The 19630-nt window shown below is 44.0% G+C and overlaps 1 protein-coding gene across 1 annotated transcript; it reads right to left on the bottom strand.

The window, feature by feature from the left end:
- Positions 1 to 486: 486 nt before the first annotated feature.
- Positions 487 to 14867, bottom strand: LOC112264646 (protein mono-ADP-ribosyltransferase PARP10). The gene is made up of 12 exons (XM_024441389.2): positions 14309 to 14867; positions 12162 to 12337; positions 11687 to 11929; positions 10158 to 10388; positions 7407 to 8452; positions 6909 to 7124; positions 3480 to 3606; positions 2604 to 3267; positions 1719 to 2128; positions 1392 to 1525; positions 1118 to 1292; positions 487 to 894 (listed from the first exon to the last, which is right to left on the bottom strand). Exons 2-12 carry the CDS (start codon positions 12334 to 12336, stop codon positions 596 to 598), a joined length of 3720 nt encoding a protein of 1239 aa, XP_024297157.1. The 5' UTR covers position 12337; positions 14309 to 14867; the 3' UTR covers positions 487 to 595.
- Positions 14868 to 19630: the final 4763 nt, after the last annotated feature.

The raw sequence follows: 19630 nt of genomic DNA, 5'->3' as shown, positions 1-19630 counted from the left end.
TCCAGGACCTCTATACCAGGCAGTGTCAGAGGAAGGCCCTAACAATGGTCAAAGACTCCAGTCACCCTAGTCATAGACTGTTCTCTGCTACCGCAGAGCAAGCGGTACCGGAGCGCCAATCTTGGTCCAAGAGGCTTCTAAACAGCTTCTACCCCCAAGCCATAACACTCTTGAACATCTAATCAAATGGCTACCCAGACTATTTGCATTGCCCCCCCCTTTTACGCTGCTGCTACTCCCTTTTTATTATCTATGCATAGTCACTTGAATAGCTCTACCTACATGTACATATTACCTCCATTACCCTGACTAACCGGTGACCCCGCACATTGACTCTGTACCGGTACCCCCTGTATATTGCCTCGCTATTGTTATTTTACTGCTGCTCTTTAATTACTTTTATTTCTTATTCTTTTTGTGTGTTTGTTTTTTTAAGGCTGCATTGTTGGTTAAGTGCTTGTAAGCATTTCACTGTTGTATTCGACGCACGTGACAAATAAACATTTATTTGAATCCTCTTTTCTCAACACGGAGAAAACCAACAAATAAAACAATGACCAAACAGTTCTTTGGATATCAATCAACTCCCACTCCCTCAGCGGTGAATCTTCTGACAAGTGATGAGATACTCAGGGTAAGCCTGTGTGTCGTTGAAGATCACAAACAGAGAGGGGTTGTCCGTCTTATCTGCCACGCTGTCGTATCGGAGGGGTATGTCAGAGCTCTCCTTCAGAGGAGCAGTCTTCATGGAGTGACTGCCCTGAGTGAAGTCCCCAGTCAGCACCTTGGTCACAAACACAAACTTGTGTCCGTCTGCGTTGGGGGGAGAATATTGATCCTGGATGGACAGGGCCGAGTTCACAGCAAAGTAGACCCCCTGACCGTACACAGTGGCTGCAGAGAAAAACCACAACGAGAGACCAAATGATTACAGAAAGAGATACAATAGGCCAAATTAGTAAAGTAGAACACTTGACAGTACACAGTGGCTGCAGAGAACAGCATATACAAAATAGGCCACATTACTACAACAGTCTACATCTTCTACAATGAAAATAATGATGAAATGAAAACGCTGATGAACTAGAGACTTTTTTTTTATATTAGAAGGCCTCACCATTCTTTCCACAGAAGCTTCTATTGAAGCCATGAACACAGATCTCTTTCACGCTGGTCTCGCTTGTGCCGTGGTACAGAGTCCGCTCCACTTCTGGGTCAGTGGTACTCTGATTTATACTTGCCTTCTTCAGTCTGTACTGGTTGTACAGGAGCCTATTCATCAGCTTCTCAACCTGGGAAATAAGATTAACCGAGCAATCGACTCCGGTATCACTGATACAATACGAAGTTAATGGTTAGCTGCTGTAGACGTCGATAGATACCACCAATACCTTAATGATTCGGATTTCGTTGTGGAACTCCTGTATGGAGTCGTAGAAGTCTTTCACAACATCTCGGAACTCATCGGAATCCTTGTTCATTCTGGACGCTTCAGGCAGGTTGGACAGTAGACTGTAGTCCTCATCTGAAAAACAGAAACATATCGCAACAACATAAGTGCAATATAGCTTGAAGGAAAACGGTGCAACATTAAATAGCTTTGTTAATATTAAAATAACAGGGATATTGCATCAGGAATGAAATAGCATCTCACAAATGTAATTCTTATCCCCCCCCATAACAATAAGCTCACATACAGTATTTGCTAAGTTCTTTACCTTGCATCTCCGAGTACACGTCATCGGAGCTCAGCATCCTCCTGGAGATGGTGACGGACTTCCCAGAGGCCACGTTGTACTCCTGCATCTTCTCAAAGTTGATGATGTGCGGCAGGTTGTTGAGCAGGATGTCGATCTTTTCCTGCCTCATCTTCCAGGCGTTCTCCATGAACACTGTCGCCTCCGGAGCGTACGGGGTCTCCGTCCCTGACGACGCCGGGTCGTGCCACACCCATTGCACTGTCCGCAGGATGTCAGCGTCTGACGTCGTTGTGGAGATCCTCCTTATCAGCAGCTTCATGTCCGGCATCGCACCGGTAACAAAGTCCTTGAACCCGGAGATGATTGCCGTAGTTCCCTGGATGGTGACCTCCACGGCGTGTTTCCTCTTGATGAGGTCCAGACACCACCTGATTGGTTGATTTAATTGACAATGAAACAATTCAAAAAGCGGTGGGCACCAATATTGAAAATTCCATATGATATTGTTTAATATCGATATGAGCAAGGCATATCGTAAGAGGTGTATTCTTCCTGTTAACCTACACTATTCTGTAAAAAGCATACATGACTGCTTCTGCATGCACAAAACCCTCTCACAGAGTTACCATGCCTGCTGATGGGCCATCAACTGTTGATGGGCTTCCCATCGTATTCAAATTGGTTAGGTAGGTTTTATGCTACAATAGTATTCACACCTGGCCCAATGGGCAATCTGCAAGCAGTTGTCTGAACTTTACAAAAAAGTTAACATTCACACTGTTGCAAAGTATTTTATATAAACCAATATTATATTGAACTCAAAATCGGGAAAAAATGCGACTGAATTCAATATAGATTTTCCACAAATAAAATACATAGAACTGTACACACACACACACGTACCTGTGATACGGAGACAGGCTCCTCAGGCTGCGGTGCACTAGCTTCTCCTTATGCTGTTTATTACTGACCCTCTTGTTCAGGGCAATGTCCACTCTGACCAGGTCACAACTGTAGCCTGCGTACACAAAGATTGTTGCCGAGTTGGCTGACTGAATGGCCTCCTGCAGAGATACCTGGACAGCCTGATCGAGGTGGGAGCCAGCAGTAGGGAGGGAAGCGGTAGGCATGGCACCGCCATCATCCCGAGTCATCTTCGTCATCTTCCTGGACAGCTCTAGAACCTTCTGCAGCTCCTCCTCCTCGTCAGCCAGGGACCTCTTGGTGGTCTCCATAGAGTACTGGATGGCCAGGGACATCTGTGCCTCCTCCTCCAGGGTAGTGGAGAGTTGCATGGCCCAGGACATCTCTCCATCCTGTGTCACCACAGGAGCAGTAGCACCCACATCGTCACTATCCCCTCCCTCCACCAGGGGCAGTGGAGCCTCTTCCTCCACCTCAACGTTAGCGCTGTCCCTGTCTGGGCCCTGGTCAGAGCTCGGGGCCATGGGTTTCTCGGCCGGAAACAGATCCTCCTCCATGTCAGTGGTTCCGGTCAAACCGGAGAGGCCAGAGTCCACCGTCTCATCTATGGCTGAGAACAGCCTCTTTGCCTCCTCTATACGACCTGGGATCAGTACGTAGGTTTTCAGTGAGGAATTGCAAAACAACAATCCCAATAGAATAACTACCTTCTCTGAACATTATTCTGGCCACCATGCTTCCATATGCTCTTTAGAGTCCAGGATGGGTTACTGTGCATCACTGTGACAAATGTTGTAAAAAGGAATTTACAAATACATTTGATTGATATGAGAAGAGTAAAATTAAAGTATGCACCTCTGTCTAAAGCTGAGAGGCTGTTGGAAGTCTGGATAGTGCGAGTCAGAGCTGATGTTGAGGCCTGTAAGGAACTTCTCTGGAAGCTCTGATGGGACGTCATATTCCACGCAGCCTCAAAGATGTCCTGTAGAGAGATGACAGAACTAGAATACACAATATACATACCAGAATACAGTGCAGTGGGAAAGTATTCAGACCACTTGACTTTTTCCACATTGTAACGTAACAGACATTTTTTCCCCCTCTCATCAAATCGACACAATACCTCATAATGACAAAGCAAAAACAGGTTTAAAAAAAAAAACGTAAATCCTTTGAAGGAACTTTGGCAGCATTTACAGCCTTCTTGAGCATGACGCTTGGTACACCTGTGTTTGAGAAGTTCATCCCATTTTTCTCTGCAGATCCTCTCAAGCTCTGTCAAGTTGGATGAGGAGCGTCCCTGCACAGCCATTTTCAGGTTTCTCCAGAGATGTTTGATCGAGTTAAAAGTCCAGGCTTTGACTGAGCCACTCAAGGACATTCAAAGACTTGTCCCGAAGCCACTCCTGCATTGTCTTGGCTGTGTGCTTAGGGTCGTTGTCCTGTTGGAAGGTGAACCGTCACCCCAGTCTGAGGTCCTGAGTGCTCCGGAGCAGGTTTTCGTCAAGTGTACTTCACTCCATTAATCTTTCCCTCGATCCTGACTAGTCTCCCAGTGCTAGGTTTCCTCTAGATGTGACACTTGGCATTCTGGCTAAATAGTTCAATCTTGGTTTAATCAGAACAGATAATCTTGTTTTTCATGGTCTGGGAGTCTTTAGGTGCCTTTTGGCAAATTCCAAGCTGGCTGTCATGTGCCTTTTACTGGATGGCGGCTTCAGTCTGGCCACTCTGCCATAAAGGCCTGATTGGTGAGGTGCTGCATAGATGGTTGTCCTTCTGGAAGGTTCTCCCATCTCCACAGAGGAACTCTGTCAGAGTGACCATTGGGTTCTTAGTTACCTCCCTGACCAAAGCCGGGTGGCCAGCTCTAGGAAGAGTCTTGGTGGTTCCAAACTTCCATTTAAGAATGATGGCCATTGTATTCTTGGGGGGCCTCCAATGTTGGTACCGTTCCCCAGGTCTGTACCTCGACACAATCCTGTCTCAGAGCTCTACGGTCAATTCCTTCGACCTTATGGCTTGGTGTTTGCTCTAACATGCACTGTCAACTGTGGAACAGAGGGCCTCCCGGGTGACGCAGTAGCTGTGCCACCAGAGACTTTGGGTTCGCGCCCAGGCTGTCGTAACCGGCCGCGACCGGGAGGTCCGCGGGCGACGCACAATTGGGCGCAGTGCGCGCTAACCAGGGTTGCCTGGTGCACGGTGTTTCCTCCGACACATTGGTGCAGCTGGCTTCCGGGTTGGATGGCGCTGTGTTAAGAAGCAGTGCGGCTTGGTTGGGTTATGTATCGGAGGACGCATGACTTTCAACCTTCGTCTCTCCCGAGCCCGTACGGGAGTTGTAGCGATGAGACAAGATAGTAGCTACTAAACAATTGGATACAACGAAATTGGGGAGAAAAAGTCAAAAAAAAAATTTTTTCCAAAACAACAACTGCGGAACCATATATAGACAGGTGTGTGCCTTTCCAAATCGTGTCCAACCAATTGAATTTACCACAGGTGGACCCCAATCAAGTTGTAGAAACATCAAGGATGATCAATGGAAACAGGATGCACCTGAGCTCAATTTCAAGTCTCAAAGCAAAGGGTTTGAATACTTATGGAAATAAGTTTATTTGGGGGGAGAAAAATTATATAAAAACATGTTTTCGCTTTTTCATTATGTGTAGATTGATGAGGAAAAATATATATTTGATCCATTTCAGAATAAGGTTGTAACGTAACAAACTGTGGAAAACGTCAAGGGGTCTGAATACTTTCCGAATGCACGAATACATATATCTCGGAAATACACCATAGGCTTAAAGAGATTCTCCAGTACTTATACCTTTTAGCCGGTAGTTCTCAAAGTAGCACTCATGACCCAAAATTGATCTTCAAAAATGGTTTAGTATGTCATATATCCACCACGTTATTGCTCTCTGTGCATCTTGCTATTTGTCACTCAAAATGGCAAGGGACTGAAGCTCATTGGCTAGGACTCGAATTGCTAGGGGGGCTGGCCCGCGTGGGGGAAAATGACTCAGCAGTTTCTGGAAAAACAGGCCCTTTCAAAGTAGGGATTTTGTGGCTAACTGAGGTAAGACACTAATTCTGTTCAAACAATGAACAAAAATATAAAAGCAACATGTAAAGTGTTGGTCCCATGTTTCATGAGGTGAAATAAAAGATCCAAGAAATGTTCCGTACGCACAAACAGCTTATTTCTCAAATAGGTTTACTTCCCTCTTAGTAACCTGACTGCAGCTCGCCGTCATAACCGACTTCAGTGGGCAAATGCTCACCTTCGATGGCCACTGGCGCGCTGGAGAAGTGTGCTCTTCGTTGATTAATACCCAGTTCAACTGTACCGGGCAGATGGCAGACAGCATGCATGGTGTCGTGTGGGCGAATGGTTTGCTGATGTCAATGTTGTGAACAGAGTGCCCTATGGTGGTGGGGTTATGGTATGGGCAGGCACAAGCTACAGACAACGAACACAATTGCATTTTAGCGATGGCAATTTCAATGCACAGAGATACCGTGTCGAGATCCTGAGATCCATTGTTGTGCCATTCATCCGTCGCCGTCACCACATGTTTCAGCATGATAATGCACGGCACCCATGTTGTAAGGATTTGTACACAATTCCTGAAAGCTGAAAATGTCCCAGTTCTTCCATTGCCTGCATACTCACCAGACATGTACCCCATTGAGCATGTTTGGGATGCTCTGGAGCGACGTGTACAACAGTGTGTACCAGTTCCCACCAATATCCAGCAACTTCGTACATCCAATGAAAAGAAGTGGGACAACATTCCACAGGCCACGATCAACAGCCTGATCAACTCTATGCGAAGGAGATGTGTCGCACTGCATGACCAACAGATGCATATCTGTATTCCCAGTCATGTGAAGTCCATACACATGATGAAGTTATTTTAATTACGGAGTTACAATTCATATAAAATCAGTCAAAAATCATAGAAATTGTTGCATGTTGTGGTCATATTTTTGTCCAGTGTAGATTATGCATGTATCAACTACACATCTTGCTCAAAGCGGGAGGTTTAAAGAAATACTTAGTAGTTACAAACGTTCCAGAGCATGTCTTGAACCATACTTATCCCAATAACAAAATACAGCAAACGTTTAAAGAATCTATCAAATGTAGAGGAACAAATCCATGGCACAGAAAACAAATCCCTGTCTCTGTGCAGATTGTAATTTGGCTACCACATTCGCTAGTTAATTAGTAATGATAGTCTATATTAATGTCTTTATCATTGAGCCAACTACCTCGTTGTCCAGGGGTTCCCAGTGCACCTTCTCCATGTTTATGTAGACCTGGAACTTAGTCTGCATCTCCCTGAGGATGCTGGTCCCCTCCCCCTCCTGGATGAGGAACCGCGCCACGCCCGTCTGTTTCACCGTGATGGTTCTGGTCTCGGTGGACAACACCACGCCCCTCAGAACCTCATCGGCCATTTGACATGCCGCAGCATTGCCTTGGATCTACCAATCACAGTCACATGGATGATTAAAAGGAGGTGGAAGGTTTATAAGGCCATTTACCAAGACATCCGATACCCTTTTCACGATAGCATGCACATTTTAGCCGTACTATACTGGCTGAGATTTTCTTTTCACATTGTCCTCTCCAGCATGTGTAACCAGTATAGATCAGCTTGACTCGGGAGAGTGAAAAGGGTATGAGAGAATTACAGCATATACTGTGTTGAATTTATATAATACAATGCATGCTTTTATGATTTTTCTAAAAAGTAAAACACCTACTCTGAGTCCACAGACGCCATGTGTGTCTAGAGGGAAGATAGACACCTGGTTCATATCAGCCAGTAGCTGATGATGGTGGGTCTGGATGTACTTCAACATGCCTGGCTCCATAGAGATGATAGCCTCCGTTTCAATGGGTGTACTGAGGAACTCCACTATCTTAGCCTGCTTCTCCTCCTCCAACCCTCTCAGAGTCAGGACATCTATCTGTCCTCTTTCGGACACCTTAGCTGAGCAAAGAGTCAGAGACTGGAGGAAGACAGTCCACTCCTGGGCATACAGCATACACTCGTACACTCTGTCCACAGGGATACTGAAGTCAGACAGCAGAGTCTTCAACATGCTGCATGCCTGGCTCACCAAGCTGGGAGACAGAGACGTTACCATGACGACACAGTCCGACACAGTGTACATGGACGGCAGCCCGTTTTCTTTCAACGTCTGTAGCAGCCTGTCCTTTACTTCCTGTTTGGCCAGGAAGTGGACCTTTTCTGGGTCAAAGGTGAGATGAGCCTGGGCCACACCCCCAAGGAACTCCAACACAGCGTTCTTCAACTGCTCCAGCGTTGGCCGGTCAGGCCCGGCCATGTGGACCCCGTCCTCCCTGATCTGGACGCTACAGCCTTGGTGGGCCAGCTGGAGGCTCTGGGGCAGGGGACTGGCCTGGAGCAGGGTGAGTTTCACCGGGTCTGGGACGGAAATGTGGCTAGACATGGGCTCTGGGGTCGAAATTAGGTCACCCATGCCTCCCTGGGCTGCTGCTGCCTGGGACACAGGGGGGACCAGAGGTTCAGAGGTAGCCTTGTGAGAGGACTGAGAACAGTCACTGGTACTGTCTGCAGGGAGAGAATCAGTCTGTGATTGACCACCACTGTCTGTCTGCTGTGTGTTCGTTGTGCTACCATCTGATGTTCCATTCACAGAGGTCAGGGGAGAGGTCAGGGGTGAGGAGGAGCTGTCCTCTGATTGGAGGAAGGAGAAGTAAGGCCTGACCGTCAGATCTGTCTCCTCCAGTTTATGTGATTGTTTAAGGACACGTTCCACTGCTGTTAGATGCAATAACAAGGAAGGGAATAAAATGCATTCAACAGCTGCATAGAATTTGCATGCTTTATAACCCAGCTTTATAGCTTTTATGTTGCATTGACATACACTACCAGTCAAAAGTTTTAGAACACCTACTCATTCAAGGGATTTTCTTTATTTTTACTACTTTCTACATTGTAGAATAATAGTGAAGACATCAGAACTATGAAACAACACATATGGAATCATGTAGTAACCCAAAGTGTTAAATCAAAATATATTTTATATTCTTCAAATAGTCACCCTTCGCTTTGATGACAGCTTTCCACTCTTGGCATTCCTCAAACAGCTTCACCTGGAATGCTTTTCCAACAGTCTTGTTGGCTGCTTTTCCTTCACTCTGCGGTCCGACTCATCCCAAACCATCTCAATTTGGTTGAGGTCAGGGGAATGTGGAGGCCAGGTCATCTGATGCAGCACTCCATCACTCTCCTTTTGGTAAAATAGCCCTTACACAGCCTGGAGGTGTGTTGGGTCATCTTCCGATTGAAAAACAAATTATAGTCCCACCAAGCGCAAACCAGATGGGATGGAGTATCGCTGCAGAATTCTGTGGGAACCACACATGCGGAGATCATCCGTTCACCTACTCTGCGTCTCACAAAGACACGCCGGTTGGAACCAAAAATCTCCAATTTGGACTCCAGACCAAAGGACAAATGTCCACCTGCCTAATGTCTATTGCTAGTGTTTCTTGGCCCAAGCAAGTCTCTTCTTATTGGTGTCCTTTAGTAGTGGTTTCTTTGCAGCAATTCGACAATGAAGGCCTGATTCAAGTAGTCTCTAAAACAGTAGATGTTGAGATGTGTCTGTTACTTGAACTCTGTGAAGCATTTATTTGGGCTGCAATTTCTGAGGCTGGTAACTCCAATGAATTTATCCTCTGCAGCAAAGATAACTCTGGGTCATTCTTTCCTGTGGAGGTCCTCATGAGAGCTAGTTTCATCATGGCGCTTGATGGTTTTTGAGACTGCACTTGAAGAAACTTTCAAAGTTCTTAACATTTTCCAGATTGACTGACCTTCATGTCTTGAAGTAATGATGGATTGTCGTTTCTCTTTGTTTATTTGAGCTGTTCTTGCCATAATATGGACTCGGTCTTTTACCAAATAGGGCCATCTTCTGTATACCCCCCTCCTACCTTGTCACTACACAACTGATTGGCTCAAACACATTAAGGAAAGGAATTCCACAACTTTTAACAAGGCACACCTGTTAATTGAAATGCATTCCAGGTGACTACCTCATGAAGCTGGTTGAGAGAATGCCAAGAGTGTGCAAAGCTGTCATCAAGGCATAGGGTGGCTATTTGAAGAATCTCAGATATTTTTTTTTGTTGTACATGTTTTTGGTCACTAAATGATTCCATTATGTGTCATTCCATAGTTGTGATGTCTTCACTATTATTCTTCACTATTATTCTACAATAAATAGTAAAAAAAAAATAGTAAAAATAAAGAAAAACCCTTGAAAGAGTGGGTGTTCTAAAACTTTTGACCGGTAGTTACAAAATCTAACATAATTACTTTAAAAACGGATACAACAGCTAAAATGTAACCGCTTGTACACAAACAGATGAAGCCCTTGTGGATGACATCTTTAACAACTTACATCCAAACAAACAGTCGGTAGAGATACAGTACATAAAAACATTTCTAAACCTACAGTCAAAGTCCAGGAAGGAGACCCTGGCAACCCCCTCTGACATCATGGTGACCTCCTTAACTTCAAGGCGCCCGCCCCGTTGGCTCTCCAGGTACAGAGTAAGCATGTCTGCTGTGATGCTGGGGTGCACGTTCTCCATTAGGATGGAGTCCGTTTGATCGATCTGTTCCAGAGCGATCTGCGCTCCATCCAGAGGCTTCTTAGAGATCTTTGAGCAAAGCTTCTGGAAGTCTGTGCATGCAAAATAAGGAAGAATTCACAAATTAACTATATTGCATGCAAAAGCATAGCCAATTACAATATATTTGTAATTATATTGTTTCCCAAATCATGAGCCGTCCTCAATTACTTAAAATCTACGGTTTGATTGTGATGATACTTAACTTTTATCCAAAAGGGGGGCTCAACTCCCCTGAATGAGATGTGCTTGTGACTGTGGTCGAGCAACTACTCTCTCCTTGAGTAACAGGGGGCGTGGCTTGGTGTGTTCAACAGCATTAAGCAGCAGCAGAAGGGAGAGATGACAGAACTATAGAAAACGTACATTATAAACGCGGAGTTGTGTATCACATTTAACAAACCAAACCTTGAAATTCCACTATGGAAGGTAAAGTAAAAACTCTAACCGGTCTTTGCATCAATACCGGTAGCTGAGCCCTAGTTGCGTTTATATTTTTGTTCAGTATACTTCCATAAAAATGTTTGAACTGGTATCCGGGGGACCTTCAAATGAGTCTTGTAAGGACTGTGGTCATCCGATAGCAACACAACCGACATGTAGCCCAAAATGTTCGGACACTAGAGACAGAAGTTTGCAGATCAGCAGTACCGACTTCAGACAAGTCCCTCTTGTGTTCGAGAGGGGTCATAATAGTTTGTAGGTCAAACCGTTCGGACGCTAGAGAGAATCTTGTTTACGCATACTGTAAACACAGTCCAGTTCAAAGTGAATGGCACAGATCCATATATGGCAATGGTTTATTTGCATATAGGCCTACTGCAGTTCTGATTAGTTATGTCGCACCGGTCTGTGTAGAGTTCAGGCTGAGTCGTGCGTGTCAATACAATCCTACTCAGATGCGTTCTGCCTACATAATCTCTTGCATAGTTAGTTTTGTTTCGATATGTTGCATTGAAAGTGGATAATTCAACCGCGTTAATTCGATCACAATTGACACAGTAAAGGGAAACGTTTATAGCGTTAACTAATTGGGAAAACTCTAGAAAGTTTCGTGCTACTCTGGCACGGGCTGATATTTCTTCTGCATGGCAGTTCCAGTGAGCTGCGCGCCTGCCGCAGCTTAGATGGAACATTGGTCTCATGGTCTAACAAACACCGCTCTGGCTCTGTCACCTTTAACCGCAGATGTGGAAGTGCGACATCGGTGGATGCAGTGGATTGAGGCTCACCCAATGAAAAAAAAACAACATCTCTCTAGCTTAAACTGGCAGATTTTTATGGAGATACATTTATGCAGGACTGCGGAAATCGACTCTAGGGGATTCAACTTAATAGGAAAACCCCAAACCTTTATTGAAGGCCTGATGGAAGTGTACTAGGACCAGGTCCCTGCCAGGTGAGGGGTATAGAGTGTAGTCGTGCATGTCCATCCCCATCATGTTCTCTACATACAGCTCCACCAGCTCCTGACAGCTGGATGGGTTAACCCCCCGCAGCAGCAGCCTCCGTGGATCCTTACACGCAGGCTTCCTCACGGTCAGCTCAGCATTGCTCAGGACATGTGCTCTTTTAGACAGGACCCTTGATGCAACTGTCAATCAAACAAAGACATAATCAGCATGCCATGGATGATTCGTTTTTTGGTGCAATATTATCATGTATTTGTGGACCACAGGATGACTCGTTGTTGCTAAGACATCAGACTTATGTGGATCCAGATAAAGAAAGGAAATCTGATTATAATGTGTAGGTTCATAATGTGAAACTTATTGGCCTTAAACATATCAGATCCCAATAATTACACCGACTGAATGCATTCTTACCCTCCGCCTCTTCAAACAGCAGTAAGGCGCGGCTCCCTTCCAGCTTCACAGACACCAGATTACCTCCCCCAGAACGACGCTTGTTCTCAAAGTACAAATACAACAGCTCATCCTCCACCTCCTCTGGTACTCCCAGCACCTCCACTGTCCGGTTCTCTTGGCTTTCAGCAGACATCCTGACATACAGGCACAGGAATAATCAATGGGATTGATTGACTTGCAAAGTACAAGGTGTAAGTACACACACACCTACAAATGTATGTGGACACACATTCAAATTAATGGATTCAGCTATTTCAGCCACACCCGTTGCTGACAGGTGTATAAAATCGAGCACACAGTCATGCAATCTCCATAGACAACCATTGGCAGTAGAATGACCTTACTGAAGAGCTCACCGACTTTCAACGTGGCACCATCATAGGATGCCACCATTCCAACATGTCAGTTCGTCAAATTTCTGCCCTGCTAGAGCTGCCCCGGTCAACTGGTAAGTGTTGTTATTGTGAGGTGGAAACATCTAGGAGCAACAACGGCTCAGCTGTGAAGTGGTAGGCCACACAAGCTCACAGAACAGGATCCTCGAGTGCTAAATCGCGTATCGTGTAAAAAAACACATCAGAGTTCCAAACTGCCTCTGGAAGCAACCTCAGCACAATAACTGTTCGTCAGGGAGCTTCATGAAATTGGTTTCCATGGCCGAGCAGCAGCACACAAGCCTAAAATCATCATGCACAATGCCAAGCATCAGCTGGAGTGGTGTAATACAAATATCAAAATAAGCTTCAAATGTAGGCCTCATCTACAATACGCTTCGTAAGAGACTGTACTTTAATAATACTGTAATACTGACTGTTTTACAAATCTTTCATTGAGAATATTTAAACTTTTTGCATTGTTTGTTGGTTTGGCATCAGCCAGTAAGGTACTTGGAGTCAGACAGGATTGGATGAGTCAGACATGCTTGGCGCTCAGCAAGGCTCACAAAATAATTTTAGACCCAAGTACCCAGACTTTGAACTACTCCCCTCTGGGTGCAGTGAAAGGGCACCCCCCCAGCAGGAAAAACAGAACTAGACAATTTGCACCAGGTGTGATATCCCTCCTAAACAGCTCGAGCTAATATTCAAATGAACTCGGTAAGGCCAGCAGGCTAGTCTCTTTTATTGGTACGTAAACATGCATTTTGTATAGTCAATTTGTTGTCTACTGTATTTAAAGGCCACTTTATTCATCATATTTTTTGTGTAATTTACCCCCTTTCTACCGATCTGGTCTCATCGCTGCAACTGTCCAATGGGCTCAGCGGAGGCTTCCTCCGAAACATCACCACCTAACCGCACTCCTTAACACCCGCCAGCTTAACCTGAAAGCCAGCTGAACCAATGTGTCAGAGAAAACACCATTCAACTTTGTTGCAACAGTTTGGAGAAGGCCCTTTCATGTTTCAGCATGAAAATGCCCCCCGTGCAAAGCAAGGTCCATACAGAAATGGATTGTCAAGATCAGTGTGAAAGAACTTCACTGGCCTGCAGAGACCTGACCTCAACCCAATCGAACACCTTTGGGGTGAATTGGAATGCCGACTGGGAGCCAAGACTAATCGCCCACTAATGCTTGTGGCTGAATGGAATCAAGTCCCCGCAGCAATGTTCCAACATCTAGTGGAAAGCCTTTCCAGAAGACTGGAGGCTGTTATAACAGTTAATAACATTATTAATGCCAAGTTCAACAAGCAGGTGTCCACATACTTTTGGTTATGTAGTGTATGTACTGTATCATAGCCAGCACAGACAGGGCTAGTATGAACACACCTACAGCCAGGTGTGTATTGATTGTGTAATGTGCATTGATCACAAAATGTATCCTACTTGGCTACAAAAGTCAGGAGTTAAGTTAATTTAAATAAAAATAAAACAAATACATCCCTGAATATAATAGAATGTGGTGGATTTTATGAACATTAGTAACGTCACTCATTTTCGACGAAATATAAACTGAAACTATCCACGGCGCACAACATCGCAAGTAGCACAAAGAGCAAATGGCACAATTACATAAAGGAATAATAACTCTCGCTGGGTATAAATATGAATTTGTCCTTAGCTTTGAAACACCTTTATTCGCAGTTTAAAGGAAAAACTTACCTGGAATACAAGCATTCTCAGATCACGACGCACAGAAATGGCTTCATTGGCGATTTCTTCTTCTTTGGGATTGGGTTGGCGGGTCGCATACAATTTAAGGTGCATACACTGCCACCTACTGTACTGGATTGCGAAGCCAGACACAGCCTACATACATTACATTCTCTTCATTTTTCGAATTCCTCGAAGAAGGTGAAAGAGACTTGACACCACTTCCCTCCCCCCAATACACCACCCAAACCCCATCCAGCCTCTCCAACACTTTCACACAATATCTCCCGATCTACATCATACAGTTCACAAAATATCAACACATGCTACACCATTTCCTCCTCTAAACACTCCACAGACCTGTTTCATGTCTCCCTACCATCCACAACGTGGCATTCAAACCTGTGTTCCCAACCCGTAGTCTACTCCACCCAACTTCCTCTTCTACATCCCATACACCCCACCTCTTCCTTTAATGACCAGAGCACACAATACAATTGCCTCCCCTTACTACTAATATCCCACTCCATTTGCCAAAGATTAAGCCCTTTTGCCCTGATCAAGGACTTCACTTCCCTGCGGCCCAGCAGGACCTGAATATCTAACAACTTCTTCTTCTTCTATGATATCATGGTGGTCCGCAAACAATGGTTTAAGTGCATGCCGCCACCTACTGCTCTGGAATGTACGATCAATCACGATCTGCCCAATTCTGTACTAGCATAAAGAAAAGTATTAAGTTATCTAAACCAAATAAATCCTTAACTTCTACCAAACCCTCCCCCCTCTCCACAAAACCCCTCCCCTACCCCATTAAAAGTACATATCATGCTCTCTGTACCTGGCATTTCTGCTTTCCTCAACCCGAGTCGTATTGATAACCTTACCAATAAAAGCTATGAAGTCAACTTAATTCATTATCAAAGTCCTTTGACACCGCACATTCACGAGCACAAGATTTCTGAACTGGGCCTCCACACTGCCAGGACCATCAGAAGCACCAGCCCAGACAGTAGGTCCACTTACTACAGGTACATCCATGTAAGCTCCATCAGTCCACACTGTAGTTCTATCAATCTATTTTATGGCCTCTGCATTCGATACATCATGACTGATCCCGTATCTCTGAGCCTCTAGCATCTCTCTGTACATGGCATCCAACAAATGCTGCACTTAATGTTCTGCCCCATAATTACAGCACTTAACCTTCACATTGTTTCCACATTCACCGTAACCAGGTGCCCCTCCACACTTGGCACATCTTTTCTTTCCTTTACACTGAGCAGCTACATGTCCCATTCTTTGTCATTTAAAACACCGCAGTGCACATGGGACAAATTCTCTAACATTGAGACTAAGGAATCTGTTCTGTTCTTTTCCCGGGAAGACTTTCTCAAACCTCAGCATCACTGATAAGCTTTCACGACTTTGATCAACCTTTAGGCTTAAATCACTCTGCCTTCCTTCACATTTTCTTTAATATCATCTGTGGACATACATATTATAAGCACCAGGGACAGACATGGCTTTTAATCTTCTTCCCATTAAGCTTTTCCATTTTAAAAATCTTATCTTGTTGAGCCTGGCAGCCACATAATATTAACAATCAACTATTTCCAATGGCCCGAGCTAATTTCACTTCACCTGCCTCTTTCTCTACGACATTAGTTAGTCTGATATGGTGTAAGTGAGGCCCTGTGGTCTCATCAAACACTATCACCACTTTCCACTCCAATACATTATTACTCTTGCTTCCTACCTTGGCTCTCTTCATGATTTCTTTACTAGACGCTCCACTGCTTTCTGTACCATGATCTCTCTTCTTCCTGTGTCTTGTCACTACCGACCATTCCGGTCCTTGATCAGAACTAACATCCGTATTGTTTGCATTCCAGCACAGCTGTTTCTTCAAACTCTTTCTCCATTTCCTCCGCACTACACGCCGCCATTTCCTCTACAATGCCCTGCTTCCGTGCTACCGTCTTTGCCATTGAGCAATCATATCTACCCTCTCTCCCACACACACTCTCAGGACCTTTGAATGTATCCTATCCCGGAGTTTTGGCTGCCGATCCATATACAAAGCACCCATAATCCAAAAATGACCTGATCAATACGTGGTACATATACAACAGTGTTTGTCTAACTGACCCCCAATCACCTTACTACACTTAATATGCTCAACATGTCTCTTCAATGTAATCTTCTCATCAAACCACATACTTAAACTCAGACACCCTACCTATATCCTGACTGTATATTTTCAGCATAACATCTTTAACCGTCCTGCTAGAATACACCATAAAGCAGGACATGGCCACAGACATCCTAAACCCCCATGTTAGAGACCAATCTTCCACAACTCCTACAGCTTCTTCCTCATCACATATTTCACATTCCCACTTCTCTTCTACCTCATTGACAATTCTGACCCCAACATGACTCGATCAAACAGGAAGTCCATGATCCAGTTATGCAGACGTCCCCCAATGCCTAATGCACTCAACTTGATCAACAACCCTGCCCTCCAAATGGTATCGTAAACTTTCTCAATGTCAAAATACACGACACTCATCACCTCTTTGGCTATCTCTGTACTATCTCTGTACTAACTGTCACCAGGGCCTTCATGGCAGACCTTCCTCTACTGAACCCACTCTGTGCCACACTCATCACACCCCTAGCTTCCAAGAGATACATCCACCTATTCACCACTGACAACTTCCTGGTTGTTCTTCATGTGCACCAGGTAGTGGTGCTTCTGCGTCAGCTACAGGATTTATGCATTACATTTTCAGTAGCAAGGCCACTTGAATAAGCAGGCCTAATTAGTCAGAATATCCTAATGGGTTTGACTAAATATGCACATTTTCATGGAACAGGAGGTCATGTGGAGGGGGAGAGAGTCAGAGGACACTTATGATCCTAGCGAGGTCATTTAGTAAGTTTGTTCATGACTGTAATGTAGTCCTACACTATCATTTGTAGCCTAATGTATGTATCCATACATGTTTATAGCTTCAACAAGCGAGACTCAGGGGAACAAAGATGGTATTCTCATTATGATCTTGTAAAGCAGAACCATTGGCAAATAAAACAGTTTATCCATTATCCACTAGGTGACAGTGTCCTCTAATGTACTGTTACATGACCTGTGTGTGTGTGTGTGTGTGTGTGTGTGTGTGTGTGTGTGTGTGTGTGTGTGTGTGTGTGTGTGTGTGTGTGTGTGTGTGTGTGTGTGTGTGTGTGTGTATAAAAAAATGTGGAGCATGTTATCATCACTGATATTCAATTCATTGACCATCAATAATTATACTCCTGGTCTCCTTTTTTAAACAAACACATCTTTATTAAAATTAAACATGTTACATGGTCTCAAAACTTGCAAAATAAATTATGGAAAGATCTCAATTGCATACTCATGTCCTCTCTCCACATCTCTTCTCAAAACCCATTGGAGGAGAAAGCCAGAGGGGAAGGACCTCTGGCTTTCTTATCCAATGGGTTTTGAGAAGGAAACAAGAAGCGAGGACGTGAGGAGTATGCAATTGAGATCTTTCCCACGGCTCAAAACCATTTATGTGTGTATGTGTGTGGGTGTGTGGGGGGAGCAATACAAATTGGAGCAATAAAAATATCCATTGACTGGCAGAGTTGTCTCAAGGCACATAACACAGAAATACTGTTAAAAGTCATAATGTCCCAAAACATAAATAAATCACAAAGGCATCCTTCAGCTTATCTCATGATACTTTAAATACAATAATGCAGGAATATCAACTATCTTACCATGCCATTTCTCCTGTGAGAATTTTCTTTGCCGGCTAAAAGGTTCAATGAAAATAAACAAGAGAAAGAAATCTCAAATGTATTTAAAATGTATGAATGAGTCCAATAGCTTAAGATTCAAGCACCCCATGTAAAATAAAAAGTTGAGTGGTTCTGAATCTGACTGTCTTTAATGATATCACATTTAATAAACTTCAAACAAATATTCCCCTCAGTGCTAGGTCACTACAGTTTCCCATCATCGTTAAAGGTCTGATGCATCTCTCTGTGTCAGAGCCCAACTAGTAGAGCTGTATTTGGAGAAGTCCCTAAACATCTGAGAAACCTGTAATAAAACATAAAACATTTGGTCATGAGTTACTGCAGAGCCTTGATGAGCAGCAACTTGTAACACTGTACATGTTAAATCATTTATCAAAGAATATTGCACTGATTCCTCTCAAGAAGATCATAGGCACTTTGGACCTGTTTAACTAGTAATATGAATATCATGGATAAGGCACTTCATTTAAAATGGACACATTATCATTAGTCAGTCATTTAGTCCTTCTACTTTGTAGAATGATACACGGTACGATCCACCAGACATTGGTTATTTGAGCAGCAAAGATACCTTGATAATAAAGCAGATACTGGTTGTTGCACTATTCCCTCATAGGACGGCCATTCAGTCAATGCCACACCCGGTGGCCAATTAAGATGGGAATACTGTATATACTTTAGAAGGGTAGCTCAATACAGAGATGACAGACGCTCCCACCAGCAGCAATCTGGAGACGTTTGCCTCGGCCAGGGCTGCAGTGAGGCAATGAGCTAGAGACCGCTCTCATCCTCATGATCATTGGACCTGACTTCCCAGACAGGTGTCTGTGGTCTCAAGGAGGTGGTGGGGTGAGGGTGGGAGGGGCAAGGGGAGAAGTCAAGTTTTGGTTTTGGATCAACACATTACAGAAGGTCACTACATTGGAAAAACACACTTCTGTTTTCTGGGTTTACTTCTACATATAAATCATGAGGTGGCTAAATGTGAATATTGTGAAATGTGACTGTGAAAATTGTTTTGTTTCAGTCATCTGTATGAGTCAACCAGCATCAGCTCTGTATCAAAACCATACCCACATCACAAAATGTACATGTGGAAAATTGGGTAATATATGGTTGAGATGTTGCTCAATGAGATTACAACCTAAATTCACTCTCAAAAAGACAGCAGAAACGTTGTTGAATTCCCAATGTGTTTTCACTGTGCTTTCAACCATCTAAAAGCACAGCCAAATTCCAATGGAAAAACAATGTCTGGTTTTTGGTTGAGTGGTCAGCTACAGTGCTTTCAGAAAGTATTCACACCCCTTGACTATTTCCACATTTTGTTGTGTTACGTGGGATTAAAATGGATTTAATTGTCATTTTTTTGTAAACGACCTATACATAATACTCTGTAATGTCAAAGTGGAAGAAAATGTCTAATATTTTTTTTAATTAATGGAAAATAAATCACTAATATATTTTCATTACATAAATATTCAACCCAGCTGTGAGTCT

This window comes from Oncorhynchus tshawytscha, linkage group LG13 (genome assembly GCF_018296145.1).
Source record: "Oncorhynchus tshawytscha isolate Ot180627B linkage group LG13, Otsh_v2.0, whole genome shotgun sequence".
Classification (NCBI taxonomy): Eukaryota; Metazoa; Chordata; class Actinopteri; order Salmoniformes; family Salmonidae; genus Oncorhynchus; species Oncorhynchus tshawytscha.
Note: the sequence above shows the minus strand (reverse complement) of the source record. Positions and strands in the feature narration are given on the sequence as shown.